This window comes from Vipera berus (genome assembly GCF_964194415.1).
Source record: "Vipera berus genome assembly, chromosome: 1".
NCBI classification, from domain to species: domain Eukaryota; kingdom Metazoa; phylum Chordata; class Lepidosauria; order Squamata; family Viperidae; genus Vipera; species Vipera berus.
In genome coordinates, this window is record NC_138202.1 from 279452481 (window position 1) to 279463783 (window position 11303).

The window sequence follows — 11303 nt, forward strand, 5'->3', positions numbered from 1 at the left end:
GGGAAGGAAAAAGAGAAAATTTACCTTCAACATGAGTCCCTCTTTTAATTACCAGAAAGAGTTTGCATAGCCTGAAAAACTGGCTCTGTTTCAAATGGGTGAAAGTAGGAGAGAGGACTCTTTTCTTAGGGTAGCTGATGGAGTAGATTTGATTCTCTTTTCTACCTTTGGCTGAAATTAAAAAAAAAAGGCTACTACCTTTGAGAAAGAACAAAGCACATCAGTAAAAAGCATGTAAAACCACAATTCCCTTATTAGACATTTAGTAAATTATATGAGTACTTTGCTGCAGCCATGTTTGTTGCTCACCACGGCAAAGGTTTGTCCTGTTTTCTACTGTATGCACAATGGACTGTTGGCAAAAAAAAAAAAGGATTTGGACTCTGTCGCACACCCTAATGTAATCAGACCATTGCAAGATGCAGCCTACTTTATTGAAGGTTATGGAGTGTAACCAGCCTGTCACTGACGTTTTTTTAAATTTTGTCAGCAGCTCATTTCTGACTGTACATTTTTTCCTACGCTCTCTGCACCTGTGTTATTATCTTATCATGTAACCATAGTGAATCACATATGTCCAGCTATGTTATGGTTTTAGACTGTTATGTTAATTATTCCGCGACACAGCCTACTGTTGGTGGGTAGAGCACAGTTTTTCCTTGTCTAGGGCTGTGAGCGAGCAATGGGGAAGCTTCTGTGTCTAATGAGGTACTAGAACTCCTGGTCTCCTGGCTTGTAACCTAGTATCTTTAATCACTACACCAAAGTAGCTCTCATATTTCACATTCAAGGGCTTATTGGACCGTGCCTATAAATAAAAAGCTGCATTCTGCCTAGTGAGGATGTCCAATTAAAACTCTTTGCACCTCAATTACAGGAAGAAATGTATATCTTTATGGAATATTGTGACGAGGGAACGCTGGAAGAAGTGTCAAGGCTGGGCCTCCAAGAACATGTTATTAGACTCTACACAAAGCAGATCACAACTGCCATCAATGTGTTGCACGAACACGGTATAGTGCATCGAGATATTAAAGGTAGTAATTTATTTGGATTTCTCTTCTACTTTGGACTGCTCAACAGATTTTTGTTTAAAGCCAAGTGTAACAGATATACATTTTAGAAACAAATCACTTCAAATAACACGTTGCATTATTTTCATTCTTTCCCAGTTCCTCTGCTCCACAGTTGGCTGTTTTAAGAGAGATTTGCTTGCTTGCCAGCCAAGAATGTATGGCTGATTGCATCTTTCAGAGTTGTGATCAGTATATATAAATGAAGAGAACAGAAGGTTATTAGGAAATAACAGAAAATTCTGACACTTTCCACTGAATCTGAAGGATGCCTTGGACTGAGACCACTAATCAAGACACAAATGGGGACACTTGTTACAACAATAATTGCATCAGCATATGCAAAAGAAAATATTACAAGCTGATGTTTAGGAGATTGTTTAGAGTAGGGGTCTTCAAACTTGGCCCTTTTATGACTTGTGGACTTCAACTCCTAGAATTCCTCAGCCAGGCATGCTGGCTGAGGAATTCTGGGAGTTGAAGTCCACAAATCATAAAAGGGCCAAGTTTGAAGACCCCTGGTTTAGAGAATAGAAGCAGCAGGCAGTTATGCTTGACCACAGGAAGTTAATGGTTGTTTTTCACCATTTGAAAGTCAAGTTGCCATTCCAGCTGGGTTTTAAATGTAATTCATCATGATCCAAGGATTGGCCTAAACCAGGGGTAAGCAACCTCAGCTCTTTTATGTGCCACGGACTCCCAGAATTCCTGAGTCAGCCATGCTGAGGGAAAAGAGGTTTCCAAGCTGAGCCATGCTACTCAGGAATTCTGGGAGTTGAAGTCCATAAGGCATAAAAGAGCCAAGGTTGCCTACCCCTGGCCTAAACGTCCCTTTCTCACTTTTGCAGATTTCTAGAATAGCCTAGTAGCTTAAGCAGTGAGACAGACCTGCCTGAATAACGATTTACAGTATGTGGCTCCGTCTCTGCTTCTCTCTCTCTTGAAGACCATTTTCAGTTTCCATAGCAATGCACTGAAGAAGCATCCTGCAGATGGAAGCTCTTCCTCCCTTTCAGAGCTCAAGCTGGAGAAGAGAAATAGGAGCAACTGCTAGTAGCCTTGCGGGATCAGGAATTATGCAAACTAATGGCAGTTTTTCTTCCCGATTCTTCCTCGTGCCTTAAGAGATCGTGAAAGGGATACACAATTAAAAGTCCCCATCTTTTATTTGGAGAATGCAGGAATGCTGGGTCAGAAATAAGATTCGGATAAATGAATCAAAGCAAAATGCACTGTGGATCGCCCATCCTCGATTGCATGCAGGATATTTATAGGAATTTGTGAGCAGGAATATTAACTGTCCAGATATTTATAATGCATGTACATTTATAGCTTGATTACACTGTAACAATTTGGATCTAAACTCTTCTCTAATGTTTAATTGTGAGATCTTGTTTGTTTGTTCATTTATTTATTTATTTTGACTTTTAGGAGCAAACATCTTTCTTACATCATCAGGATTGATAAAGCTGGGAGATTTTGGCTGCTCCGTAAAATTAAAGAATAACACCCAGACGATGCCTGGGGAGGTGAATAGTACTCTGGGAACTGCCGGTAAGGAAGAACATGCAACAAAATCTATGCATATAACACCATCTAGTAGCCATTGAGATTCTCTACTCTACTGTATGCTGTTGACTTGATATCTTATTTTATTATGAGAATGTAAGTTCTAATCTTCAACAAAGCACCTGTCCTCTGTTCCAAGTACAGCTAGTCCTTGACTTACGACCACAATTGAGCCCAAAACCTATGATGTTAAGTAAGAAATTTGTTAACGGAGTTTTGCCCCCTTTTACGATTTTTCTTGCCACAGTTGTTAAGTGAATCACTGCAGTTGTTAAATTAGTAACGCCCTGAATCTGTCTTTCCCATTTGTACTTTGCTTGTCAGAAGGTCACAAAAGGGTGGTCACATGACCCCGGGACACTGCAACCGTCGTCAATGTGAACCAGTTGTCAAAATCCGAATGTAAATCACATGACCGTAGGGATGCTGCACTAGACCTAAGTGTGAGAGATGGTCAATAAGTCACTTTTTTCAGGGCTGTTGTAACTTCGAACGGTCATTAAAGGAACTGTTGTAAGTCAAGGGCTACCTATAATAGTTTAGCTACTGTTTAGGTTTTCAAGCTTGATCAACATTGCTTAAGTCCTGCCACCTTCTGGAATGTCAGTGTCACTACAGATCTGTAAATCTAAATCAAAAATAAGATCTTCAGGTTGCATTGTCATAATTGTCCAAACTCTGCAGATCGGTAAAGTGCTCGTCAATATTATCTATTATTATTTTTGATATTATGCAAAGCGATTTTATAGGGGTATGCAACTTGTTTTATAATTAACTTCTAGCTTTGTACTAGCCCTGTAGGGATATAAAACTGTGTGAAAATATTTTCCTTGCAGTAGAGCGAGCGGGACACCTGTAGCTCTTTCTTAAAGAGAGAGTATCTTGGAAAGGCAAAATAAAATTTTTGAAAATGTTTCTAAAATAAGCAATAATGTCTACCTTAGGTTCACATAGAATAACCGAAGGTTGTACTTTGTACTTAAAAACATGGCAGCAGAGACAGGTAGCTCACTACTGATCATGCTTTGGTTTCTCAGACAAATCCCTTTGTTGAGAAGCCTTCTGTTCCTTTTGTTGCATAAACTGATGTGACCCTGTGTGTTGTTTCAAAGCATACATGGCTCCTGAAGTGATTACTAGAGCTAAAGGAGAAGGCCATGGACGAGCAGCAGACATCTGGAGCCTTGGATGCGTCGTAATTGAAATGGTCACAGGGAAGGTAAGTCTCCGATATGACAGAGGTCCCCCACCTTTTGGGCACCAGGGACGGTTGCCATGGAGAAAGATTTTTCTCTGGACCAGAGGGGGTGTGGTTTTGAAGACTGCCTGCATCCCGAGGATGGAGCTTTGCTTATTTGTGCGGCCCACTTGCTGGCATGCTGCGGACCGGTGCCAGTCCACGGACCAGGGGTTGGGGACCCCTGCTATATGACATTAAGTCAATTTATTTACTGAGGGTGCCTTGTGAATGATCTAAAACATGCCATCATTGGATTTCTGGGATGATAAATAACTTGAACCTTGCTCAGTTAAAAGTCACTGGCAAGAGAATAATTAAGTTTGACTGAAATCCTGAGTATATTTTCCTAAGCTTAATAGAAAGAACTGATTCAACCGCATAGAACCTATTTATTAAAGTTGAAGTATGAATGAATCTTGTCCTTGCAACATCATTTAGTTCATGTATCTTTTTGAGCATAGTTGAAGACCTCAGAGAAGTCTGCACAGATTTCTGCTACCTCCAAATAGGAAGTAAGTTAGTTTCCAGATTTCAGATAAGCGAACATTGTAAATAAGAGTCTAACTAGTGTAAGAACTGCTTGGGAACATTGTTTGGTGCATTGCTTGGTTGTTAAATGTATTAATGGAACAGAGAGATAGCTAAATCTTGCCCAATGGTTGGAATTGCCCTCCACCCCATGTGATTATTTATGAATCTTCATACTCAAAAGGTTTATTCATTAGACTTATCAGAGATTATTGTTATCAAAGAAGAAATGCAGCAACTAACTTACCACAGTGTGTCTATAATCAGTGAGAAAATTCAGTTTCTCAACCTGGATTACTTCTGTTTTGTTACAGAGACCCTGGCATGAATTTGAGCATAATTTTCAGATCATGTATAGGGTAGGGATGGGTCATAAGCCCCCGATTCCTGAAAGGATAAGTCCAGAAGGAAAAGGTTTCCTTTCTCATTGCCTGGAGAGTGATCCAAAGATGAGATGGACAGCTAGCCAGCTCCTCGATCATTCATTTGTCAAGGTTAGTTAAGCTTGACTATTCTTGATAGTAACTCTGGGGATCTTATTCTTTAGAACAGGGCTTTTCAACCAGTGGTACGGGTACCACCTGTGGTACATTGGCACCTGACCATCCCAGAAAAGTGGTAGCAGGGGAGGGGAATGAGCTGAACTGGTGGCAGCACCACACAATCCTAAGTGAGAGATGGCTGGAGCTAGGCAACTGGTGGTACTCAGATGTTGCCATATCCTAAAAGTGGTACAATGGGTGAAAAGGTTGAAAAGCCCTGCTTTAGAACATAAGTGTAACTGTTTAAATTAAAAAGAGCATGTGGATTTTAGTTCCAGTCTTCATAAGCAATTACTACACATTTTTCTTCTTTTAGAGTCATCAGAAAAAACTGGAACAACATAAATAATTCAGCATAATATGTAAAAAAAAAATCCCAACTTAACTGGGAGACAAAGACATTGCTTGCATTTCCAGAGTTTTCCCCTATTGGCAACTTCTAAATGATTAGGCTTTGTGTGCCTTTGGGACAATGCACAGTGCACAAAAGGGAGGTAGGGGCAGACTTAAGGGAGCCTACAGTTTTCCTGCCGGGCTAAGCATCTTTAAAGCAAAATAAAAGTATCCTAACTCTAACCAGTTGTGCTCAGCGGCCATAAGATGCTGGAGGAGGACATGAAGGGCATTAGCTTGAATCCCAATCAGCATGATTCCAAAGTGCAACATTTGGCTTAGTCCAGGGGGGGCGGGGTCCAACCTTGGCAACTTTAATACCGGTAGACTTCAACTGCCAGATTTCTTACTGGTGGCCATGCTGGCAGTGGAATTCTGGGGGTTGAAGTCCTCACACCCAGAAATGGCCAAGGTTGGGGGGAAGCTGTCCAATGGCATCGTTCGTGCAGTTTTGACCCTTTGGAGGATCAGCCATCTCCTCTGGAAAAGAATGATATAATTTCGCCTACATAGTAGATACCTCACTGTCGGGGAAGGAGAAACATACCTTTAAAAGAAAAGCCTAATGGGGCTAATTATCGGTTCTCTCGTTACTACCCAGGTGTGCACAGATGAAGAATGAAGCTATACACACACACAAGGTTGCCTGTATTCGGGTGAAGTATTTTTGAATCACTACTATATGTAATATTTACATTTGGACTGTGTTGAGACACAGGATACGACTCAAGGCCTAACATGACTGAAGACTGCATGAGTGACAAGCGTCACTTTTACTGCTGCTGCTGTTTGTTCCCCTTGGCACCTGTTGTTCCCCTGGGTTTAAAAGAAGCTGCATGTTTCAGTGGAAGTGCCATTACTACTGTATAATGGACCATGACCTTATTTTTGTCCTTTCTCTGTTTCTCAGATGACTGAGAACTGTAATGTTCATATGTAGGATTTTTGAACTGTTAGGTTCAAAAAAAAACAAAGTTAGTGTTATATCAGGCATTCTGAACCTTATTTTTAATCTCCTGTTTGTTGAGTGCACTGACTGTGAACTTCTACTTTTCTGTTTTTTGTTTCTGTTTTTTATTGGCCAGCTTGGATTCGTTAATGCAGACGTTGATTGAAGAAATTTAAAAGCTTTTTTCTCAATAAATGGTTTATTTTAGGAAGTCTTTGGTTTCGTATTTTGTTGTTGAAGCTGATGCTTAAGTGGCTTTATCATCATTGGGAGTCTCAGTTGCGCTCGTGTAGCTATTTGAGCTATAGTTTGGATAGGGATTTTAAAATTTCTCGGAAGGCAAGTAGCGCTTACTACTGCTCACAGTTTTGCTTATATCTTGCCACTAAAGCTTAATTCAAGTGTGAATCCAGATCTTCAGGTGTAACTAATGTAGGAATCAGTTATGTCATTCACCTGCAATTATAGACTTCAGTAGCATATCAGGCTGTGTTTTTAACTCCCTACTACTGCTATGGTAGTTCTTTCTCCTCAAACCAAAATTCAGAGTTGCAAGTGTAATGAACCTTCTATAAATAATTCCTTTAAATAGTTCAGTGGTTCATTTCCTTGAACAAAGGAAATTCATCTCATAGAGAAAAAGTGGTTATCCGCTAAGAATAGCTAAATTGCCTATGATTTTCAAAGCAAAAATCTAGCAAAGAAGATTCTAATTCAATTCGTGCACATGTACAGGTGAAACTCGAAAAATTAGAATATCGTGCAAAAGTTCATTTATTTCAGTAATGCAACTTAAAAGGAGAAACTAATATATGAGATAGACTCATTACATGCAAAGCAAGAGAGTTCAAGCCGTGATTTGTCATAATTGTGATGATTATGGCTTACAGCTCATGAAAACCCCAAATCCACAATCTCAGTAAATTAGAATATTACATGCAATCAATAAAACAAGGAGTGTACATAGAACAATATCGGACCTCTGAAAAGTATAAGCATGCATATGTACTCAGTACTTGGTTTGGGCCCCTTTTGCAGCAATTACTGCCTCAGTGTGGCGTGGCATGGAAGCTATCAGCCTGTGGCACTGCTGAGGTGCTATGGAAGACCAGGATGCTTCAATAGCGGCCTTCAGCTCTTCTGCATTGTTCGGTCTCATGTCTCCCATCTTTCTCTTGGCAATGCCCCATAGATTCTCTATGAGGTTCAGGTCAGGCGAGTTTGCTGGCCAATCAAGCACAGTAATCCCACGGTCATTGAACCAGGTTTTGGTGCTTTTGGCAGTGTGGGCAGGTGCCAAGTCCTGCTGGAAAATGAAGTCAGCATCCCCATAAAGCTCGTCTGTGGAAGGAAGCATGAAGTGCTCCAAAATCTCCTGGTAGATGGCTGCGTTGACCCTGGACTTAATAAAGCACAGTGGACCAACACCAGCAGATGACATGGCTCCCCAAATCAACACAGACTGTGGAAACCTCACACTGGACTTCAAGCATCTTGCAGTGTGTGCCTCTCCATTCTTCCTCCAGACTCTGGGTCCTTGGTTTCTAAATGAGATGCAAAAGTTGCTTTCATCAGAAAAGAGGACTTTGGACCACTGAGCAACAGACCAGGTCTGTTTTTCTTTAGCCCAGGTAAGATGCTTCTGACGTTGTTTGTTGTTCAGGAGCACCTTGACAAGAGGAATACGACATTTGAAGCCCATGTCCAGGATCCGTCTGTGTGTGATCCAGCCTCAGTCCACTCCTTGTGAAAGTCCCCAACACACTTGAATGGCCTTTTCCTGACAATCCTCTCCAGGCTGCGGTCATCCCTGCTGCTTGTGCACCTTTTTCTTCCACACTTTTCCCTTCCACATAACTTTCTATTAATGTGCTTTGATACAGCACTTTGGGAACATCCAACGTCTTTTGCAATTACCTTTTGAGGCTTTCCCTCCTTATGGAGAGTGTCAATGATGGTTTTGTGCACAACTGTCAGGTCAGCAGTCTTCCCCATGATTGTGATTCCTACTGAACCAGACTGAGAGACCATTTCAAGGGTCAGGAACCCTTTGCAGGTGTTATGGCTTAATTAGCTGATTACAGTGGGACACTGAGCCTAGAATATTGCACCTTTTCACAATATTCTAATTTACTGTGATTGTGGATTTGGGGTTTTCATGAGATGTAAGCCACAATCATCACAATTATGACAAATCACAGCTTGAACTATCTTGCTTTGCATGTAATGAGTCTATCTCATATATTAGTTTCCCCTTTTAAGTTGCATTACTGAAATAAATGAACTTTTGCACGATATTCTAATTTTTCGAGTTTCACTTGTACATATACCTTTATAAGGGCTTAAATTTAAATGTTCGCAGTTCTCTTACACAGACTGAATGGCCAAATTTTAATCCTTGCTTTTTAACTCCTCTACTTGTTTAAATCAGATGTGGCTTCTCCCTGTGTACAATATCCATAGTTGCAATTCTTTTATAAAGACACATGCATGCATCCCCTTTGCTATTGTATGCTTATATTTAGCACTGATTTCTCAGCCCCCTTCTATTTCGTTTTGATGTGTTGAAAGGTACATTTACAACTTCACATCTAAGTACACTATTTTAGCAACTATCAAGCTGTATATCTTCCTTGGCATTTGGGTATTACGGTAACATACGGGTTAAATGTTGATTAAAACATGTCACCTAGGGTCAGTTCACTTTTTTAGACTGAAAGCAACGCTTGTCAATGAAGCACTAAATGTTTTAATTTTGCTTAAATTATAGTCGGGGCTTTTGTATTTCATGTGGTTTCAAAAGTTGAAAGAAATTCAGCAGGAATAAGACAGTCTTTAAAATAAAGTAATCCTGCTGTACAAGGAAGAAAGTTTCTATTTCCAAGAAATACATCATAAACGACACTGGCCAGGAAGATCCAGTTGGTATTCCAGTCGTTATTATCCACTGAAAACAAAAGTTCAACAAGAGATTTTTTTCCCCCAAGTAAAACTTTGAAATGCAGTAAATATAAGGGTGGGGAATCATAAGTCCGTTAGAGAAATAGATGGATAAGTAATGGATTGAATGCAGCAGTAAAGTGAAGTGTTTTGGAAATCACTTGTTCAGCATAATGGAAAAGGGAAACAATCGAGGGAATTTTCATACATTATCTTAAATTTCTCCATACCACAAGTAATCCTTGACTTACGACTACAATTGAACTCAAAATTTCTGTTGCTAAGAGAGAGTTAAGTGAGTTTTATGACCTTTCTTGTCACAGTTGTTAAGTGAATCACTGCACTTAAGTTAGTAACACACCTGTTTAGTGAATCTGGCTTCCTCACTGACTTTGCTGGTCAGAAGGTTTGCAAAGGGTGATCACATGACCTTGGGACACTGCAGCCATCATAAATAATAGTCAGTCGTTTTGATAACACGACCACGGAGAAGCTGCAGTGGCCGTGTGAAAAGCAATCATGAGTCCTTTTTTCCAGTGCCATTGTAACTGAACGGACAAATGAACTGTTGTAAGTTGAGGACTTGGTGGAGCAGTGGGCTAATGCCTCCTTAAGTAACACCAGCTGCCTGCAATTAGTGCAGGTTCGAGTCCCACCAGGCTCAAGGTTGACTCAGCCTTCCATCCTTCCGAGGTAGGTAAAATGAGGACCCAGATTGTTGGGGGCAATTAAGCTGACTTTGTAATAATGTTGCTTGGGGTGTGTGTGAAAGCCCTAATAAGCAGGCATATACATAGAATGAAGGCTACTGCTAAGCTTGTAAGCCGCCCTGAGTCTTCGGAGAAGGGCGGGATATAAATGGAATTAAAATAAAAATAAATATATATATATATCAGGAATATATACTTAACCTGGGAACAGGTCCACTGGATTAATGGTAACAGACATGTTGAAAGCAACTGAGCTAAATAAAAGGGCAAGCTAACCAAAAAGATCTGTTGCTTGGAGTCTGCTACAAATCAAAGCAGTCAGAAGAGGTAAAACAGGATTGAAGCTTCAAAAAAATAATAATTAAACAGCTTTGATGAAAGGTTTTTTTCAACTATCCAGGCATCTGCTAAAAGTCTCTTTCTGCCAAATATATCAGCTAAATTCTTGTGGTCCTGATAATTTTCCCTTTCAAAAGTAAGAGGGTGGCTCCGTTAGCTTGGATTTGGTCCTTGCTAAGGGATTCACAGAGTATTTTTAAATGGTTGGGATGTTGGATACACCGTTAACTACTAAAAACAGTCTACCTCAAACAGTGGATTTTAAAATGCTAAACAAACCATTGTAGTATAAAGGTTGGATTTTTACTTAAGCCACAGAACTCTAAAGTTTTGTTTTACAAATTAAAACAGCAAGAGTTTGCAGATTTATTTGGCCTAAACCAAATAATCTACATTAGAGTTTGGTGTAATATATTATTAGAATATGATAAACTCCACAGGGAGACATAATAGCAGCAGTGCAGATCTATACATCAAAGAGGCCAGAGGACTATATCCAAGCTGAGATACTGTCAATATTCTAATATAAATAATTTTCACGATCAGTATATCATATACTAGGAACACAGCCAATGTAACACCTGTATTTAAAATTTAAATGAGGATTCTATAATTTACTGTCTAATTTGGATGGTATTAAAGGTAATACTGTGCATATAGAAAATACATTTTAGTGAATAAGTTTCTATAGAAATAACTTCACTAGTGCTGAGTTCCTTGGGAATGTTGATGTATGAATAACTGCATTGTGCTGGATATTTCTGTAAGTGGACTTTCAGACAGCTTTTAACTTCACTGAAATCTTGGGAGTAAAGAGACAGTCTTTTATAGATTCATAACAATTAAAGAATAAGAAGCAAAAAAAGGAAAAAAAATTACAGTAGAAGAATGCAAGAAATAGATTACTTTAGGATATGTAATTATGACTGAAAATATTAAACCTTTCCGAATATAATAAAGGATTGAGAATGAGTACTCTGGAGCCAAGTCCAGAAAGGAAATAAACAAATGCAAATTAAA

The 11303-nt window shown here is 39.6% G+C and overlaps 1 protein-coding gene across 5 annotated transcripts in view; it reads left to right on the top strand.

Moving 5' to 3' along the window:
* The window catches only part of MAP3K4 (mitogen-activated protein kinase kinase kinase 4), a 64338-nt gene extending 57833 nt beyond the window's left edge, over nucleotides 1-6505 (top strand). For 4 of the 5 annotated variants that reach the window (XM_081315289.1, XM_081315285.1, XM_081315286.1 and 1 more), the window contains 5 exons: nucleotides 878-1037; nucleotides 2505-2627; nucleotides 3755-3861; nucleotides 4725-4904; nucleotides 5947-6505. In XM_081315289.1, the coding sequence (XP_081171415.1) occupies nucleotides 878-1037; nucleotides 2505-2627; nucleotides 3755-3861; nucleotides 4725-4904; nucleotides 5947-5967 (591 nt within the window). In that variant the 3' untranslated portion in view covers nucleotides 5968-6505. Of the gene's footprint in view, nucleotides 1-877; nucleotides 1038-2504; nucleotides 2628-3754; nucleotides 3862-4724; nucleotides 4905-5946 lie in introns of those variants that run through there. The other variant, XR_014024812.1, reaches the window with a different exon arrangement.
* The last annotated feature ends 4798 nt before the right edge of the window (nucleotides 6506-11303 follow it).